The sequence below is a fragment of the Etheostoma spectabile genome, chromosome 6 (assembly GCF_008692095.1).
Source record: "Etheostoma spectabile isolate EspeVRDwgs_2016 chromosome 6, UIUC_Espe_1.0, whole genome shotgun sequence".
Lineage (NCBI taxonomy): Eukaryota > Metazoa > Chordata > Actinopteri > Perciformes > Percidae > Etheostoma > Etheostoma spectabile.
In genome coordinates, this window is record NC_045738.1 from 10,998,751 (window position 1) to 11,019,447 (window position 20,697).

Genomic DNA, 20,697 nt, shown 5'->3' on the forward strand with positions numbered 1-20,697 from the left:
TCACAGCGAGACAGGAAGCTCAAGGGAGCAACAGAGACACCTGCGATCTTTGACCTTTTCTCTGACAGGAAGATGGCGATGGAAAGAGAAAGGAGACTGGCTCTGGGTCCCAGTTGAGGGGATGGATCCTCCAAAATCTGAATTTCTAGTCCGAATACATCATCAACACAGGTCAATAACCCCTTTTCCCATTTTGAAGGCTCTTCCACTGAAAGTGTCACTGAGGGAGAAGAGAACAGGTTACTTCAAGTTAAATGTGGACAGCATGTACAATAGCTATAACATTAGCCTGATATTATCAAGTCGGCATAATACTGATGTAACAAATTAGGTCTGACTGTAGTTGCCTCCTTGCAATAAGGAACAGAAGTATACAGACTATAGGCCTACTTTGAGTGACTTTGTCAAACATTAAAAAGAATATTTGATTAAAGGACTTTAGTGAATTCTACATTCAACTGGTTACATCTTACACGCTGTGTTTTCTTGTGGCCTGAGGGGACTCCTGTCAAGGACTTTGAGCCAAGAATCTGATTACTTTAAACACCACTTGAGAAAATTAAACTTTGACACTTTAGCAATGATTTGTGACTTCTAGGACTTTTATATTTTTACTCAAAATACTAAAGCAAAGTCCAAAGATTAATGTTTTAACTTAAAAATAAGGCATACGTTTTGTCATGGCAAACAAAAGCAGTGCATTCAAACAATATTTGGCAACAAAAAAAATGAGATCTCAGATAAAAAAAAGGATTGTGTTGGTTTGAAATGTTTTTCTGCATATTTTGCAATTTATTTTGTTATTATTTTTTTACAATTTAAAAAAACTTCATTTTATTGATTTATTGAAAGCAACACAAATTCAAACTGACTACAGCTACATTCTTCTTCAGAGGAAGCCATACTACATTTTTGGTAAATGTATTGGTAAATGTGTGTGGAGTGTTGCTTTAAGCTTTGCGTCCAAGATGAGGTAACCTACTTTATTTGTTTCAAAATAATACACCTTCAACTATGACTACATTAGCATGTCAATACGTCTCTTTAAACCACCAACATACTGTAGTTTTGTGCCGATGCATCCTAATGCTGAGGTGGGAAATATCAATAAAGCAACATAATATTCCACTGTGATTGGTCTATTTTGTCTCTTTTGCATTAGATTTGTAAGCTAAACTGATCCCTCTATTATGAGACAGGCAAGTGATAGTTGTTATAGCTCAATAAAAATTAATAAAACAGTATTTGCAAATAAATAAATTTCAGTGCGCTGGTCTGGATTGTAAAAACAAGGACTGGTCAGGCAAATGCGATATACTAGTAGGCTACATCCATGATTCCCACTCGTCAGACAATATCCCAGCATCCTTAGCGCGTCGACGTAAGAGGGCACGTTTCCGGATCGCACCGAGGACACACATCAAGAACCGTCCCAAGGTTAGCTGTCGTTAACTCCTAAACTTTGTGTGCTTTGTACACACTTTAAGCTTATATTGCTCAAGCTCTCTGAGGTTTTGACCTACCAAATTCCCGGAACAACCAGTCGTCCTCAAATGTGTTATCTTACAAAATGTAACTAGCTATATTAATGTGTTAGCAACGAGCTAACAGCTAAGATTAGCTAACTGACAACACTTTGTTAAGCTATGCAAACTATCAGTATTTGTTTCTGTCAATACACTTATCAGAGTTAAATAGTTATCATTAGGTTTGATAAATGAATTAGAATTGCGTAAAGCAGTATATAAGATAACCTAAATTTAACATTGATCACAACGTTATATTTAGCATAGCCAGATAGCATTAGACGTCTGGGATAGACGTTTTTATAAAGCTGCGTCAACTGAGTTGATCCCCCCTGTGTCTGTGTGTTTTAGTATCGTTCAGACGTGTGATTGAAGCTCATAAAGATGGCTGACACTTTTGATGAGAAGATCAAGAACTACAGGACGGCTCCCTTTGACGCCCGATTCCCCAACACCAACCAGACCCGCAACTGTTTCCAGAACTACCTGGGTGAGAACATGTCTCAATATGTTTATGTGATTACTCGTTTATAAGACTGGGGTAAAAGTTGATAGAACTGTTCGGACATAGCTTCCAAGGACAGGACACAAGACAAAATACCTGAACTTGTCATGATGTGTATACTGCAACATAATGTTGGTTTAACAAACTGCATGTGTTTGTCAAAGCACTTACACACATAAACCTGGTATTGTTTTAGGTGCACCACCAAAATGTGTATTCATCAGCAAGTTGTTGGTTGTTTTTGTTAAAATCTTCATAGACATTTATTAAATCTTGTGTAGAAACGACCATCAAATTTACTCGGTTCCCCACAAGATAGTTGGCAGATAACGGTAGTGCACAAATCAGGCGTAGTTTAACTTCTAAGAACATTTTCACTTGAAGTAAAAATGTGACCTCCACATGACATTGGTAGTAATAGGTAAACACAAGTCACAGCTCAGTTGAAACCCCAGTTTAGAAGTGATGGTTTGGTGTGAGTTTGGAACAGCGGAAAAAATGCATAAGGATACGTTTATTTTCAATCATTTTTGAAATTTGCGTGCAGTTTAGTGTTCCACATAGCCTTTGAAATGCAGGTTGGTTCAGATGTTATTAGCCATGTTGTTTCAGGTATTAGTCCTGTCATGTTAGGTGAGTAGGAGGGGACCTTCCAACCAAGGTGGGGTGAATAAGGCAATATGTTGTGCAAGTTCTTCCACAGCCTTCACTTAACAATCACCACACAAAATATTGGCCAATTTTATTTTAGGTGACTTAAAAAACAAAAAAAAACAAAAAAAATACAAAAGCGATTTTGTGCTTGAGCTCCAAGCCCACAAATCAAAACAGTTTTTCTTTTAGGAAGAAACTTAAGTTGTCTGAGGTGGTTTTTATTATCATGTAAGGTTAGAACTAAAGTTAGTTTTATGAAAACAGCTTCATCATAATGGCATGGTCATTACTTTTTGCTTCGGACTGAAGCTTGGTTATCTTGCTAATAAAAAAAGAAACAAGAAAATCTTTGGTTGTTGATTTGCTCTGTCCAGACATTTTCAGGTTGCTACTGACTGCCCCTTTGATCTCTTTGGCTTCTTTTTTTATTCTGTTTTTAGTATGAACATTGTGTCACATTTTTGTTTGTTTTGCTCCAGACTTCCACAGGTGCAACAAGGCCCTGTCAGCCAAAGACCAGGATGTGGCTCCCTGTGATTGGTACCAGAGGGTTTACAAGAGCCTCTGTCCCATGAGCTGGGTAAGTTATAGGATACCAGCTAGTACCCTTATGTGAAGGTGTATACAAGTGGAATGCACCACTACATTTCTTTCTGATAGTTCATTGGATGCACACACTGAATGTTGTTGGTGCTGACTAGACAAGATTCACTTATGCATCCCAGAGACACTCATTGTTTTCCTGCTTCTTGATATTCTGTGTTGTGTGTTTTGCATCTCTGTAATTTAATTTGCTTTACTGTGTGATTGTTTGTGTTATCTCTGGGTAGTCTAATTCATTTTTAGATTCCTTTATAGCTTCTGCAGCTGTTGAATTGACGAGACAATTTGCACATGACATCAGATAACAGCTGTGAGACTATCTTAAACCACATTCTGTTCCCAGGGCCTTGACATCTCATAACTGTGTTGGTTCTAGGGACTGTCATGACACTAATACTGTTGATGTAAAGCTGCAGTTCTGCTGATGCTTGAACATTAGTTTGTTGTCAGATGGGGCTAATGTTTTCTCTAATATCTCCGGCAGGTCGGCAAATGGGACGAGCAGATAGAGAATGGAAGTTTCCCGGGAAAGATCTAAAATCGGCAGCCGGTATTGATCAGGACAGTTCACTGCTAGACATGTTGTTGCACCTTTACCCCTGTAGTGTGCCTCATGACATCTTCAAATCAGCTAACAAACATCATCAGTAATGTTAACTGGTTTTAACTTTAAATATAAAAACGCACAACTTTTTACCCTGCATGTTAAGGTCTGAAGTTTTTTCTCCGTCTATTGTAAAGTACTCTTCGGCTTTGTTTCATCAATAAATACAATGTGGATTTAATTAAAAGGGTGTTGTTCATTAAACAGTTTCAGTGCATAACGAAAGGCTTGTATCATGTGGATGTGCCGATGGTGTTATTACTTAGAATTCCTCATGGGGGCAACCGAAACTATGCACTGTAGCTTTAAATTAGTTCTCTCTGAAACTCCTCTCAGGTCTGTCTAGTGTGAGAACTTACTAAAAAAGTTTATCCAGAGGGTGGCAGGGGTGTTAAAACAGATGCTTGTTTGGGTGTAATACTCTATTTTCACCACACAGTGGCACGGTTGAACTGTATCTCTGATTTAACGGCTTACAAGTGAATTGTTACTATAAAGCTTATAGATGTAGGGAAACTGAACAAGTCTCTTTGAGGACCAGTATCTGATATATTTGAATTAATTTGATGCTCTGAGTCAGTGTGGCACATTGACTATTTAAAGGAAGCTGATCAATGGGTGTGATGGGCTGTGTTGACATGGAGTCCGTGTTGCACCCTTCAACATGTACTACTGATCTAGTGAACTGATACAAGTCTGGAAACCACAGCATTAGTTCATTTCATCAGAGGTGGATATGTGCACATAACTTGGCATTCGCTGCAACAGAAGTAGAAGGATGTCAATGACTTCATGATGCAAATAGTCTGAAATGTTACAGGTTTCACAGATTAAGAAAAGAAAAAAAAAAAGACAAACTTTAAAACATGTTTAAAAAAAATAAAAAAGGAAAGGGTCTTGCCTATACTTCATGTTCAGTGTATCTAAACAAAACATCTTCTGTAATACATCTTTAAAAAATATATAAATGACTTCTTAAAACAGTACTGAAAATGTAGGCTGGGCTGATTTACCAAAAAGCATTCACAAAGATTCTCGTCTTTAGATTTTCTCATTCTCATTCTTTCATTCAGAACTAATATTCAGCATGTTCAGGTTTGTCAAACAGTTATCTTCTACAATTCCTCTCTGTGTATAATTATGTCATTGGTCAGACAAATATTAACTTGCTCCCTGGATCTTTACCAGAATTTGACGGTTTACTTCCCGCTGCCGTTGTAGGTGGGTGCAGACTTGAATTGTGTTACAGTGACAGTATTGGCGCTTCTGTACTCAGCGCAATCTTCCATTGATTACCATCAGCTCAGCACATCCTCCACTGGCAACTGTTCACCTCAGCTATGCTACAATACGTCCAGACAAGCCAGAGAGGGTGTGTTCCTCTCTTATCTGTTGATCTGTTAGTATAGGCCAGATAAACCTTCTGTAAACCTTTACTTGTTTCTGATAGTTGTGCCATAGATGTGGTGGCAAAATAAACAGTTAGTAAAAGACTGCTCAAAACGTAAAGACAAGTGACTGCTAGAGAGCTGTGGATGTCATCTGGGAGTGTACTGTAAATCAGGGTCAATTTGTGTCAAAATCATGGCAACTCTAAAAACACAAGGTGGCACTGCTGTACCAAATGTAAAAGAGTAACACCTCCAGTGATCTGGCGACCATGAACCATAGATTTACTGTTTATGCAGTCTAATCCCACACATGACCTCAAATTTACCAGATATACCTAAAATGTCACGTTGAACTAAAGAGAAGTGTGTATAAAATGATGTAAACTATTAGAATATTTCTGTTTGATGCAGTGACGCAGCCGTTTTAAACATTAATGATTGTGTTTGGATATTTTGTTTTATGTAATATACTATAGGCCAATTGGAAAAGGTTCAATGTTCAAAGTGTTGAAATATTCAATATGTATGTAGTCAAGTGTGGGAATGGAAGTGTTTTCTTAGCATTTAAGCTACCAAACAGAAAATGTTATGGGACATTCTCTGGTTTCAGAGGTTCATTACTTGCATTTGCCAATATTTTTTGTTCCCTGTTGAAACAGTAAAGCAAAACCTGTTATAAATTGGCTGATGAAATTACTTTTAAGTAAAAGTTTAAAAGAATGGTGCACTATAACAGCCACAAAAGCAAGGGAAGGAACAGGCTTTACTTGTCTTGTTGACTTTATATTAAGTCTATTTCAACGAGAATTTACATACAGGGCAACTTACACACACGGATGTTTTGAGCTCAAGCTATAGGAGTGCGTGCGTGCGTGCGTGCGTGCGTGCGTGCGTGCGTGCTTTTCGCATATGTCTCATAATGTGATCTGCTCACTCAGACTAGGTTTCCGGAGGAGATGCTGCGGGATCGGCCTCTGGCAAATAGCTCACGGGATCAAATGGAAAGGCTGGGCCAGAGAGGTGTATTTTGTAAAAGAATAAAGTATTGTTGCAACATTTGCACAATACTTTAAAGTGACCTTGACCTATCTCTCTCCCTGTTAGTTCCTTTTCTTTGTTATTTCAAGAGTAAATGAAATAATTGATTACACAGAAGACTCTTACACGCAGGAAGGGAAGGAGCTACCCACATACAACGAAACCAACCATTTTACTCTTACAACAGATTTCAAATCCCCTTTTTCCACCAGGTTCAGATGTATTAACTACTTGATTAATCGAGCACAATATTAATGACTTACATCTGCTGGTAGGCCTCAGGAAAAGGTTTAAACTTTGTTTAGCAATAAAATATCAGTATCCTAATGTGAGTGGATCTGTTCAAAAGTAGGCTTGGTTGTTCTAAGGTATTTTGATATATATCAATATGTACAACATCTAACCTAGGTTGTCATATTCCCAACCAAAGCTATAGGTTCAGTTATGGTTTAGTTAGGGCGGTGGGCTCTGAATAGCTCCTTGAAACACTGCATCATTGTGGCTCCTCTTCCTGTTACGTGTAAGTGAATTGTCTAAACTCTGATGCAATGTGTAGTGGCAGTTCCAAAATGAGCCATAGAGAGATGAGTTAATGCTCAAACAGGTCACCTGGGTGTTGTGAAATAATATCCGGTTCATGAGGTAATATACTGTTTTAAAAACTCATAGGCCTACTGGAATATCTTTACTGGTTGATCATGAATGATTAAATAAATAATCAACCTGTATTTAGTTTTGATGTCAAAGCCAAAAATAATCTGTTGTCTACTCATTGGGTTCAGGAATTAATATGTCTATTTATGTCCATTGTTTTTAGAGCTGGACTGTTATCTGTAGGCTACAGTTTAAAGGATCATGTGTGTGATTAAATGTTAAACTAGAAAAAATCTCAAAGTGTTGGCTGCCACCATCAACTGTAAAAGAATGAGCTTGTAGTTGAGATTAAGACTTTCTGACCATACTTACTCCATCATTTATTCCTACAATAAAAGAGTTTAAAATACGGATCAGGACTGTAGCTGCCACTGAGGACACAGAGGTCAGAAAATCCACAAACCGATACAGACGATTTTTTGTCTTCTGTTTCAGCATTGTATGGTAGGCTACTGAAGGGCTTTTACATCTTGAAGTTATCTTCTCAGGGAGACATGAGACAGTCAACCAAACCAGAAAAAACAGGTTCATATTTAACTTTAAATGCTAAATTGTCTCCCAAATACAAGATAAAACTCATGTCCAGGGGCCTCCAGTTAAAACCGTCACTTGTAAAAATACAATGAAATAGGAACCCAACCTGTTCACCAAGTGGATTTACATATGGCCCTGCTTACTCCCATTTTCTGGAGAACTTGTCAAATTCCAGACTGGGATTTAGGTGGGCCGTGAAGATTGTGAAAGAGTTGATAAATAATTAGGAGGGCTCCCCGTTTGTTTGCCACCCACTGAGCCGGTCTCATGATTGCTGCCTGACCAGGCTTTGTATTTGAACTCGGTGCACATTGCCTTTTGTTCTCGCGCCCCCGGTGGGCAGCCGACGGGCCAGTAGCAGTACAGAGACTCCTTTCACCGGCACCGTTTGTTCTCCATTTCGGCTCCGCACTGTACGCTCGGCCGAGCACGTCCCCCTTCTTCAGCTGAGCGGAAATGCATCTGCGCTGCTGCCACCGGCATTACGACACAAGACGAGACAAGTCAAAGTGACTCTGGGTGGGAAATTTTGCGTGCGTTAAGAGTAAAGTAAAAAATAAAAAAAAAGGTGCAACGTGCTGGTTTACTTGTATCACTTTCTATAAAAACACAGATGGAAGGGAACATGAACATTTGTCTGAGCAAACACATCTGGACAGGACTGATTTACTGGATGCCCAAAATCTGTCACAAATCCCACATAACGGTAAACTAACATTTCTGTGTTTATTGCAATGCCGATTACTAGTTCATGCGGTTTGTCAATGTCCAAAAAATATTCACGTTAATTTGAGCTGCTTACAGCATCATCTACAGCTCCATCGCACACTGTGGGTTAAGTTCTCTGCAGTCTATTGAGAAGGTGTTTTATACTCTGTATTGATCAAAATAAGCAAAGCGACAGTAATGTCATTTGAAGAGAAGGAGTTACATCACTTGTCTCTAATTTGATTTCATAATTAGAGAGCAGAAGAGGAGGTGAATACAGGGAAGCAGAGGGAGGGGTTTACTGTCATTGTGGGCACTGCCTCCTGCTGAATTCAGTGAGTACAGAAAGGTCTCTCTATCTGAGTCCATCAGGTCTGGGGTTGACGATCCTCACTGGTAGGAGCTATAGTATAGTTGTTCAAACTGTGTGGTAGTTTAAATAGGCAGTTTAAATATTGATTCTTTACTCACTTAATGAATGTCACACATTGTTCTTGTGTTTGTTTATTTTCAGGGTTTCTCTGCTGACGGTTTGCAGAGGTGTGTGTGTGTCATTGGGATTTAGAGCCAGCTCTGTCTAAGAAGGTTCAGTCTGCGATCTGAAGAGTCCCTGTAGTTTTCTTCTGTATATCCTCTATCAACCAGCAGAGATGGAGCGAATGGAGAGCGATAAGGTACATATAACTGTTTCTAACTTCTATTTCTGCATGAGCTGCTCATGTGTAAAAAAAATTAAAACTTTAAAACATCCTTTAAAACCTGTACGTATGACACCACTGTACACTTCCTGCACATTCATCTTCTCAGGTTAAGCTTTCTCTCTCATTTCCCAGTGAGCCCTGTGGAAATGTGCCAGCCATTTTGCCATTGTTTGTTATGTTCTGCACCCGATTAGTGCCAACACATCCTAATGAATAAGAATGAGGAATTTACGAGTCATAGGCTGGCTATTCTGTATTTTTCCTTTCTGGCAAGGGCAATGGATGTTGGAGTCTAGCACTCAGTCAGGAGATGACTAAAGAAAGAGTAGGAGATTGGCCTGGTGGGTGGCAAGTTAGAACTTGCGTGTGTTTTAGTTCTTTGATTGTATTTGCTTCCTCCTTAGAAAGATGGGAATGGTAACCTAACAAAAAGAGACCTGGAAAACGGAAAACAAGGATTAACAACTTGCAACAGCACAAATATAGGACAGATGAATAATTTGTGTTTCTAGTGATAACAAGCAACACAAGAGATGTAGTGTTAGTGTGGACTTTGAATTTAATTGCGTTACCTCTCTGGCATTATAAAGAATATCTAAAGTGACTGAAAATGTGTCTGCTGTCAGTCTTCCCTGTGGTTTGTCTTTTGAAACATGCAGTTAAGGCTGTTGCACATCATGTGTGTTGACGTAACTTCCCACCAAGCCACAATAAATACTAGCATGCACTCCAAAAAGCCTTGTACAAAATGTATGCACACAGTGATCACAGTCAAATATGCCTTCCTTTCGTAAATATAAGAGACACAAGAAAGGGTTGATGCTGTATAGTTAAAAAAACATTCAACACAAGGAGAAAACAAATTTTGTGAAACAAGTGGGAGAGAGGTTTTGAATAAGAGAGAGAGAGGAACGAAGATTGGAATATCACATGAATGTGGAAGCTGAGTCTCAAAGAAAAAGTGTCAATCCACAGTCGTTCTTCTAAATATTGAGAAAGATGATGCACTGTTCAAGGTACTGCATGTGTTTTTAAGTAATTTGTAGTGTTTTTAATGTGTGTTTTTAATAGTAATTTGTTTTGCTATTTAATATTGGAGGGGTAAATGAAGCAAACCTAAGAATGAAAGTAACTACCTTAATTAAAGCATAGAACCTGAGGTTTAAAGTTCAACAGAAACAGCAGCTAAGTGAAGAATCTCACTACAGGATCCATTTAGTAACTGTTCTGGAGCTTTCCATCATATCACATGTTCTTCATGAGTTGACAGTTTCCCAACTGTCATTGAACAGTACATGTTCAAGGTCTATATTGTCATATTGTCAAGTAAATTTGAGTTGTCAATATTTGTACTACTACTTTTACCATTATATGCTTGGCTGCTGATAACCTACAGCCAACCTACAGTAACCTACGTATAAAACACAGATAAATGATTGAATGAAAACGTTCCTGTACAACCACACTCCCTCCAAACATGCAGATAGACAGGCACCAAGCAAAAGTTTAATTTGTAGCAACATGTTAATGTGATCAAATTCTCAAATGTAAGACCACTTCTTTTTACATGTTCATTTATTTTTTCTCACTCCATCTTCACCAAGCATTTGTTTTATTACCGGATCTCTGTATTTCCCTGTCATTCTCACTTTATCGTGTATGCAGCACTTCCTGTGTGCCTAACTGTCAGGCTACTCTGTCCTTCACATATAGTTTGCATCAGCTTGTTGTGTCCTTATAATGAGACAAGGCCATGACGACCCAGAGAAACACGCTATGGCTTGATTACAACTGATTATCACTATCTTACTGTGGTGAAATATTCTCAAGTAATTCATCACTTCCTGCTGTGTGTTTCATGTTGACCCGTCACAGTAAGGCACCTGATAAGAGCAGCCCCAATTATGATTTACTTGAAGCACATTTTTGTTGGTTTTGGCATTAATAAGGAACATTAGAGGGAAAATGAAGCAAACATACAGGAAAAAAGTACAGGAAATCACATAAAGAGAGTCAAGTGTAGACACTGAGGTTCAAAGTTCATTCTTGACCTTGGGGCAGCTAAGAAAACCTGAATTATGAAGTTCTGTGTTGAATGTCAGTTCATTAGAAAAAAGAATTGGCTGATCAGATGAAAGAACACAGTTTGTTTCAAGAGAGGAAGACTCTTTGAACTGATTGAACATGCTTTTTCATAATGTTTGAGGAGTTTTTTATTTTATCAGTGCAAATAAGGATATCATGAATGGTGTTCTGACTTGAGTTTGATTACAAATTTGCATCATGAATGTTTCACTGTTCATTTAGTGTTGAAATGATCAGACTTTGAAAGGACTGGATGATTAAAATGGATTTCCTTTCATTAAAAAGCTGATTTGGACCATTAGACTCAAACAGATACAAACACCTTGCAAAAGTTGGTGGGTGTATTACAGTAAATGTAAAAGACAAGAAGTCACTAGGTAGGTTATTAAATCAAAGTGAAATTTTGATTGGGGATTTCCATTTTTGACATGGTGCCTCCACATAATCAAACTCACTTTCAGTTCTGCTTGGTTGGATACTTTTACATATTGCAAATTTCATTCCCCAGCATGCCCTGCCATATCAGAGATTATTGTCAGGTGTATTATTTTGTTATGACAAGATAATCCCACTTTAATCTGAAACCAGCAGGAGAAAAAACACTCACAATAGGATTCAGTCTTATTCTCTCAGGGTGCAGGTTTAGTTACTTAGCTGAGAAATACCTCAGAGCTGCAAATCATGGAGCCTGTGCAGTGTTGGAACACCTAGCTTTCACAGCAGTGCTGCGAGTTGCTGATGCAGAAAGCTGATAACAGGGAGGGAGAGCAGATGTAGAAAGGCTTGTTGCGTGTGTGTTACAAGGGTCACTATAAACAAGAGGAGCTTTGTGGAGCCAGGGACATGCCGTGTCCACCACACAAACTGAGGGAGTTGATTGTACATAAACTCCATTTGCTCATTGTTTTAATATTTAATATCTCTCTTGCTTTTCTTTTTGCAACAGCCAAAGAAGAAGGTGACCTTTTACCTTCTCTACTGCGTTTCAACAGCAGTCATCGGCTCACTTCAGTTTGGCTACAACACCGGGGTCATCAATGCACCAGAGCAGGTGTGTGTGTGTGTTTTGGCTGGATAAATTATTGTAATGGACGTTTAGTGTTTTAATGTTTTAGCTATTATGTCTATTAAGAGGAAGGGAATAATAGTTGCAATACCACATCTTCTCTCATTTTCTGATATTAATATTTAAGTAATTTAAACACTTTTAATTGCCAATTTGTGAATCATTGTAATACTTTTAAGTTGTTGTTCTGGATCTGTGTTTTTTTTTAAATGAAAGTCATTGTGCTCAACACAATTAGACCCTAAATAAATTGTCTTGATCATAATTCAGATCAGACAAACACTTACTTTAAAACAGCCACTTCTAATCCCATCACTCTTTACTGTGGTTTGACAGAAATTGCGTAGTTTTTTCCAGAATGTGTCAATGGACCGTTACGGGGAGGCATTCAGCCAAGGAACCATCACCATGGTGTGGAGCTTTGCTGTGGCCATCTTCAGTGTGGGAGGCATGGTCGGGTCTTTCTCTGTCGGAGTCATGGTCACTAGATTTGGCAGGTAAGAACACTGTGCTGCAGGAAATGGTTGGATGTAAAATGACAGAAAATAACTCAACCAAGTCCTTTTCAGGATCATTTGTACACTTAATGATAATAGCTGTATTGGTTATTACATTTCATTCTTTCCTCCTATTTGTTTCATTTCTTAAACAAAAACGTCAAACATATGATGGTTTTAGTCTTTTAAATTTTGTGAATTCACCACTTTCTTAGCCAAATCCGATAGCAAATTAAATATCTTTGGTTTTTGGACTGTTGGTTGGACAAAAAAGACAAAGATGTCACTTTGGAGTCTTTCATTATTTTACCTCAAGAAAATGTCTGCAGAGTAATTAGTAATAAATAAAAGGTGCAGTTCTTATTTACTTATATACTTATTTAGATATGCACTCACAGACTCACTAAACATGTCCTTCCTTCCTCTCTTCACCAGGCGTAAGTCCATGCTGATATCTAACTTCCTAGCTCTACTCGGTGGGAGTCTAATGGGACTGTCGGCGGTGTGTAAATCTTTTGAGTTGGTCATTGTCGGTCGGTTTATCATCGGAGTGTTCTGCGGTCTATGCACCGGACTGACACCCATGTACGTGGGCGAGATCTCTCCCACTGCTGTCCGAGGAGCCTTCGGTACACTGCACCAGCTTGGTGTAGTTATTGGCATCCTGGTGGCACAGGTATGATACTGTGATATGGTGATTATAGTACTGTTATTATGTGTTTGATGCTTTGTATATTAGGTTGTGCAAAACTTGTGGACTACTACAGAAAAACATTGACTACAGATATCAGCTGTGCTTTAAGAATGTCATGTCCATCAAAATGAAAACATTGCACAACACCTCTCCAGTGCCCAATGCTTTATTCACCTTTTTGAACATCTTTCTCAATTCTTATTTGCATGAATTGTATATAAGGAAACAGCTTTAAACGCTAATCTATAAAGGCAAGACAGGCAAAAATGTTTGGTGCGGTGAACAAAGCATTGTGTCCTGGAGAAGAGCTGTGTGACTAGTTGTAGTTTGATGAAATTGAAGCGAACCTCATATGAGTCCATTAAAATCAGTGGTGGAATGTAAGAGTAAAAGTACATTTACTCAAGTACTGTACTCAAGTACAAATTTGAGGTACTTGTACTTTACTTGAGTCTTTTCTTTTCATGCCACTTTCTACTTCACTGCATTTCAGAACAAAATATTGTACTTTTTACTCACTACGTTAATTCTGAAAGCTTTAGTTACCAGTCACTTTACACTGCACACAAAACACATGTAGTTTATTTAATGTTTTATGATAAATTAAGCTACCCAACAATACATAGGCCTACAAGTATCGGATATGATTAGCCGATTAAACACTTGAATTATTAACAGAACTTTTGATCATTTCTGGTTTCTGGTAAAATGTGAGGATATTTACTTTGAATACTTAAGTACATTACCCTGATGATACTTACGTACTTTTACCTAAGTAACATTTTCAATGCAGGATTTGAATACTTTTTCCACCACAGATTATAAACTGGTGCTCGAAAGTTTGGGCACCACAGGTAAAAATTTGTATTAATGTGCATAAAGAAGCCAAGAAAAGATGGAAAAATCTTCAAAAGGCATCAAATGACAGATTAGACATTTTTATAATATGTCACATAAAGTTAGATTTTATTTTCCTCATTTACACTTTCAAAATAACAGAAAACAAAAAAATGGCGTCTGCCAAAGTTTGGGCACCCTGGAGAGTTAATACCTTGTACTGCCCCCTTCTGGCAAGTATCACAGCTTGGAAACGCTTCTTGTAGCCAGCCAAAAGTCTTTCAATTCTTGTTTGAGGTATCTTCGCCCATTCTTCCTTACAAAAGTATTCCAGTACTCTTTTAAGGTCTATCCATAGATTTTCAAATATGTTGAGGTCAGGAGATTGTGAAGGCCATGGCAAAAGCTTCAGTTTACGCCTCTTGATGTAATCCACCATGGATTTCCAGGTGTGTTTAGGATCATTATCCATTTGTAGAAGCCATCCTCCCTTTAACTTCAAGTTTTTCCACAGATGGCATCCAGTTAGCTTCCAAAATTTGCTGAAATTTTATTGAATCCATTTTCCCTTCTACTTGTGAAATGTTCTCTGTGCCACTGGCTGCAATACAACCCCAAAGCATGACTGATCCACCCCCATGCTTAACAGTTGGACAGAGGTTCTTTTCATTAAATTCTGTGCCCTTTCTTCTCCAAACGTACCTTTGCTCATTGCGACCAAAAAGTTCTACTTTAACCTCATCAGTCCACAGAACTTGTTTCCACGATGCATCAGGCTTGTCTATATGTTCATTTGCAAACTTTAATTGTTGATTTTTGTGGTGAGGACGTAGAAGAGGTTTTCTTCTGATGACTCTTACATGAAGACCATATTTGTACAAGTATCTCTTTACAGTGGAATGGTGTACCACAACTACAGTGTCTGCCAGGTCTTTCTGGATAGATCATGCAGTCAAACGTTGGTTTGGACTTGCTTTTGTCACAATCCTGCGAGCTCTTCTGTCTGATATTTTCCTTGGTCTTCCAAATTTTGCTTTAACTTCCACTGTTCCTGATGACTGCCATTTCTTAATTACATTCCGAACAGAGGATATTGGCATCTGAAAACACTTTGCTATCTTCTTATAGCCTTCTCCTGCTTTGTGAGTGTCAACTATTTCCAGTTTCAGTTTTCTAGACAACTGCTTAGAAGAACCCATGGTGCTGATTGTTGGGGCAAGGTCAGATGAGTCTGGGCATTTAAAACCTTAAGATTGACATCACCTGGTCTTTCCAGACAATGATTGAGAACAATCCATGACACCGTGAGGTCTCAGCTTTCCAAAGGGAGCGGTGCATGCCATAAAGTCTGCAGGGTGCCCAAACTTTTTATTTATTTTGAAAGTGTAAATGATGGAAGTAAAATCTAACTTTTTGTGACATATTATACGGATGTCTAATCTGTTATTTGATGCCTTTTGGAGATGTTTCTTGGCTTCTTTATGCACATTACACAAATTTTTACCTGGGGTGCCCAAACTTTCGAGCCCCACTGTAAGTACTTCATGCCCTATATTGTGTGTATTTCAGATCTTCGGTCTGGAGTTTTTGCTTGGCTCAGACACTCTGTGGCCTTTGCTGCTGGCTCTGACCGTCCTGCCCGCCATAGTGCAGAGCATCATGCTGCCCTTCTGCCCTGAAAGCCCCCGCTACCTGCTCATTGTCCTCAACCAAGAGGAGGAGGCAAGAAAAGGTACGTTTTGAGACATTCTGCCAACAAGATGGCAACATCAGGTTTTAATGAGACTGAATTTAGAACTACTCTTTAATTTTCAATGGTCTGTAAATTGAAGCATGGCCCTGTGGTTTATTAAAGTGCTCATATTATGCTTTCTGGATTTTTCCCTTTCCTTTATTGTGTTATACAGGTATATCTTTTTTGTGTACAGTATGTTTAAGATTTAGAATGTGAAAAAGCTCAAAGTCCACATCAATGGGGCTTACCATCTCCAACAGAAAACACTGTTCACAAACTGCTCCTAACAGCTCTATTGTAGTCCCACCTTTACATCCATGATGAACGCTCTTCACTTTGTAACACACGTTATAATGCTCACCTAGCTGCTACCGTGGCACACCCTTGTACTCTGCTTCTGTCTAGCTAGCAGTCTTTACCTAGCTACTGCGCATGTGCGACTCCCAACAAAGCTGGAACAGAAGTGAGATGCTTCACTCTGTAGCTAAAACAGATAGCTTAACAAAGGGTGAAAAGAGCTACAACAAAATATGATGTTTTTTGAAAAAACCAACACATAAACTTTTTCTGGTACAACCCCTAAATACAATTATGAACCTAAAAATAAGCATAATAAGAGCACTTTAAAGTTTTATCACGTGTGTTCCAAGACACTACCAGCCTTTCTTTACATCATATTTGCACAAATAATGTACTTATTTCCTCTCTATTCATCCATCCCTTCTTCTCTCTGTAGCGCTGGTGCGTCTGCGTGGCTGTGAGGATGTGAGCGACGATATTCAGGAGATGAAGGAAGAAGGGATAAAGATGGCCATGGAGAAGAAAGTGACCATCCCCGAACTCTTCCGCTCCCCAAACTACCGTCAACCGATCATCATTGCTATAGTCCTCCAGCTCTCTCAGCAGCTGTCTGGCATCAACGCTGTGAGTAAACACCATATCCTGTAATTGAGCACAGTGTTAGGGATATGATTATCAAGTGTCGGTCTATCATCTCATACATGAATCTTTAAAGGAGCATTCACTGAAATTATACAAATGTGTCTGACAAGCACATTAAAAAGAGATGCTTCTTGGCTCCAGGCAATGTTAGATTGAGTGGAATAATTTAAGCCACAGAGGGTCAATGGAAAGAGACAACCACAGTGGTATTTGATAAGCATTTTGTTAATAAGGTCATTGCACCAGGCTGACTAAATGTGTTAGCGTTCCCTCGTCTGACCTGACAATCACAGTAAAGCTGCAGCGACCTGCGGCTAAAGGCTGCAACATCAATTGATCGATTGAACATATCATAGTGATGGGTCTGTGTGTCCTCCCCTAGGGTTATTTTCAGCATCAATAACTTCATTTCCTGCATTCGGATATACATGCACCAATTTACGGTGAAAATACCTCTATTTAGTCTATGCGAAGAAGAAAAACACAGATGACAATACAAGATATATCAAAAATATAATGGAAAGTATGTTGGTGCATGTCATTGGGCATTTTTAATTGGGTATACGGAAATCCTGGAGCTTTCTTAGTAGGTATACTGCGTATACTTGCGTATCACATACTACATAGACTACAACACACTGCTACCCAGCACCAACAACAGAAAGACAAAGTTAGTGACCAGTAATCTATGTCAGGAATTGATGGAGACCTAAACAGAGTTAAAGAGAGTGAATATTGGACCGACAATTGCAAGGTGAATGTAAACACAGCTCCAAATAAATGCTAATGTTGCTCTGTGTCTGCTGGATGTGTAAATTAACAGCTGTTTGCTAACACGTTAAAATGTGCCTAAATGTCAGTGTTGTGTTTAAAGCTTGTTGCTCTGCCCCCAAGTGGCCAAAAATCAACCAATGTAGATTTGATGTAAAGACTAGATGAATTGAATTCATTAAAATAAAAAGTAGCCCATAATAATAACTCTTCATCTTTCTCCCCTTTTAGGTGTTTTACTACTCCACAGGTATATTTGACACAGCTGGTGTTACTCAACCCATCTATGCCACCATTGGAGCTGGAGTTGTCAACACTGTGTTTACTGTTGTCTCTGTAAGTGTCTGACCACACATTTGGTGTCTCAATAAAATGCACGTTTTCCATTCATTGGATTATTAATCACTTTGTTTTGATTTCAGCTCTTCCTGGTTGAACGGGCAGGACGAAGGACGTTGCACCTGATTGGTTTGGGTGGAATGGCTATCTTTGCCCTCGTTATGACAATCTCCCTGGTTTTGGTGGTGAGTGATGTTTGCTTGATTCCATTGAGCTTACAAAAATTAAAGTGTCTCTGTTGTTCCTCTATTGCATTTTGTTCTTATCTTTTTTTCTCTCTCTGAGCAGAAGACCAACCCGTCTCTGAGCTACCTGGCCATTGTTGCTGTGTTTGGCTTTGTTGCCAGTTTTGAGATGGGTCCAGGTCCCATCCCCTGGTTCATCGTTGCTGAACTCTTCTCCCAGGGGCCCCGACCTGCTGCCATGGCCGTCTCTGGTTTCTCCAACTGGACTGCCAACTTCCTGGTGGGGCTGGGTTTCCCTAAACTGGAGGTATGGACATTTACTTCACTAAAATCTTCAGATTTACAAAGAGTATCCGTTTTGACACATAGTTACAAACACCTCTTTCTTATTCTCTCAGGAACTTTGTGGTCCTTATGTCTTCATCATCTTTACGGTTCTCCTCATCATGTTCTTCATCTTCACCTACCTGCGAGTGCCTGAGACCAGAGGAAGGACCTTTGATGACATTTCTCAGGGATTTGCTGCCAGTGCAGGGAAACCCTCAATAGAGCCTGGGGCTTTGGTCACCGGCCTGTCAGAGGGCAAAGAACCTGCCCCCATGTCCCCCACAGACAAGGTTCCCATGATGAATCTTCCTTAGAGAGAAGAAGGAAGACTTGGCATACACCACAGACACAAACAGGTTTTAAACACATAGATATTGTTATGAGTTATATTTCACAACACCCAAATGGTGAAAAAGCAGTGGGGTGTTTAGAAAAAGCCAACTAAATACAGTGTTAAAGATTCCCCGGTCAGACATGGTGAAATAATTGAAATTAATTCCCTGTAATCCTGCTTGAAACATGGGCCAAACTTAACTGAATTACCAGTACTTAATATTTGTTGACATTCCCACTGCCAGCTCTAAGCATACTGCCATATAAGAGGATCCACATATGTTCAGTGTTAAGTAGTCCCAGGTCTTCATCCACCCAGTGTTAAAAGGTTGTGGTTTCGGGGGGGGGGGGGTTATGTATTGAGGTCAAGCGGTTTTAGAGCCCACAGTTTGACCCAAAAAAACTGACTTGCTGTGCCTGTCTGCCTGCCTGATGTGCCTTGCTGCCAGGGGGAGGGAGCCATGATGTCTTGAGTAGACAGAATGAACATAGAGGTCCCTCTCCCCTTCAGGTGCACAAAAAAAGCACTGTCTAGAGACTTGTAAAAGATAAAAAATATTTCTTTTCATCCTGTAGCAGAGGATGTTTGTGTGTTCGAAGTCAGCATATTAAAAAAATAGGACAGTTCTGCAAATTAGTACTGTCTACATAAGTACAGTATATTGTGAATGAAGTGTAGTCTAGCACTGTCAGGCCTTATTAAAGTCTCCTTATAGACTTTCTGCTCTTAAAAAACAAAGCCTAACCTCTATGATTTCATTGCAGTGTAGTGCAGTCGTTTACAGTAGGCATTACAGCAGTTGGATACAAAAAACTCAGGTGGCTACTTGTGTTATGCTCTAACTGTGGCATAGAAAATACATTTATCATCACTGTACTTGAAACTCTCTTGGCATCAGAACGTAGCAGCAACATCTGCATCATAGGTCATGAAATAAAATATCTTACAATCTCGAAAATAGTGTTATGTGGTGGTAAATCAGTCGGCGTTAAACAGTTGTTTGAGGGATGTATTGACCACATTCACAAGTATAATGCTAATTAAATAACACATATCTTCAAAATGCGATACAGTATTAGCCACGTGGCACAGTGATGTTGAATAAAAACACTAAATTAACTATTTATTTTAGTGGTTAATGCACAAAAAACATCTTATCGTATGTTTTGGTTTCTTATTGTCTGACATCATGTGTATATATTGTAGAATCTCCAGTCATGATCAACAATTACAGCACAGTTCTTATACATTTTGTATTTTTTACAGTTGCATCTTCTTGGATGTGCACTCATAAGGAAGCATTTTTCAATGTCTGAGCTTAGCAGCGATTTCATTTGCACTTTAGCAGTCGGACTACTTTCTAATGATTGTTTATATTATGTGTGGCTCTCTGTAAATATACTGTATGTGTACGGAAGTGTATGGTGTTTAGTTATTTGTTTCTCTTAATCCTGATTCATCTGTGTTTTTCTTGCATTGTTACTATGGTGAATGTCCCTATGTTGCTAAACAGAAGTGATGATTTTTACTGTTTTTCCATCATGTCCTCTCTTCTCCCGCTGTTATAATATGAGTGACACTTGCTTTGAGAAAGGAAATAAAGTTGTACATCTTTTAAAGGAATGTGCAACTTGAATTATGATCTGTAATGCTACGAGTGAAATCAAGGTATGTTTTTTGTGTAATTGCTATAGTAAAAGTGTAAGAGTATTTTGTCTGGTACCCGTTTCTGGACTGTGGCAACTTCATTTCCTTTTTTGCACCACTGCAAAACCACAGTCAGCTGCATGACTGAAAACCAGAGTTCTTGCTGTGACTGCTGCTGAACAGTTGGGTTTAAAAAGATGTAGTCGTGGTTGTGATGACATTTTAATAGTGTGTGTTTGAGGAGGAGTTTTGAGGTTAGATTTCCTCTTGAGTCACTGCTTCAAAAGCCAAACTAAAACGCATGTAGAGAGGCGAGTGAA

At 38.9% G+C, this 20,697-nt stretch overlaps 2 protein-coding genes across 5 annotated transcripts; both read left to right on the forward strand.

Annotated features, from left to right (window-relative positions):
* Positions 1 to 1,344: 1,344 nt before the first annotated feature.
* Positions 1,345 to 4,082, forward strand: cox6b2 (cytochrome c oxidase subunit 6B2). The gene is made up of 4 exons (XM_032518861.1): positions 1,345 to 1,437; positions 1,878 to 2,016; positions 3,165 to 3,265; positions 3,773 to 4,082. The coding sequence occupies exons 2-4, from the start codon at positions 1,911 to 1,913 to the stop codon at positions 3,824 to 3,826; spliced, it is 261 nt and encodes an 86-aa protein (XP_032374752.1). The 5' UTR covers positions 1,345 to 1,437; positions 1,878 to 1,910; the 3' UTR covers positions 3,827 to 4,082.
* Positions 4,083 to 7,978: 3,896 nt separating this feature from the next.
* Positions 7,979 to 20,369, forward strand: slc2a3b (solute carrier family 2 member 3b). Of its 4 annotated transcripts, XM_032518726.1 has the most exons (12): positions 8,374 to 8,613; positions 8,732 to 8,891; positions 11,950 to 12,054; positions 12,406 to 12,566; positions 13,002 to 13,242; positions 15,667 to 15,829; positions 16,569 to 16,756; positions 17,777 to 17,881; positions 17,968 to 18,069; positions 18,173 to 18,376; positions 18,468 to 18,620; positions 18,660 to 20,369. In XM_032518726.1, exons 2-12 carry the CDS (start codon positions 8,868 to 8,870, stop codon positions 18,708 to 18,710), a joined length of 1,497 nt encoding a protein of 498 aa, XP_032374617.1. In that variant the 5' UTR covers positions 8,374 to 8,613; positions 8,732 to 8,867; the 3' UTR covers positions 18,711 to 20,369. The 4 variants fall into 4 exon arrangements, with proteins under 4 accessions (XP_032374614.1, XP_032374616.1, XP_032374617.1 ...); XM_032518723.1 differs by lacking the exon at positions 8,374 to 8,613 and adding an exon at positions 7,979 to 8,215 and having other exon boundaries at positions 18,468 to 18,710; XM_032518725.1 differs by having other exon boundaries at positions 8,373 to 8,613; positions 18,468 to 20,369.
* The last annotated feature ends 328 nt before the right edge of the window (positions 20,370 to 20,697 follow it).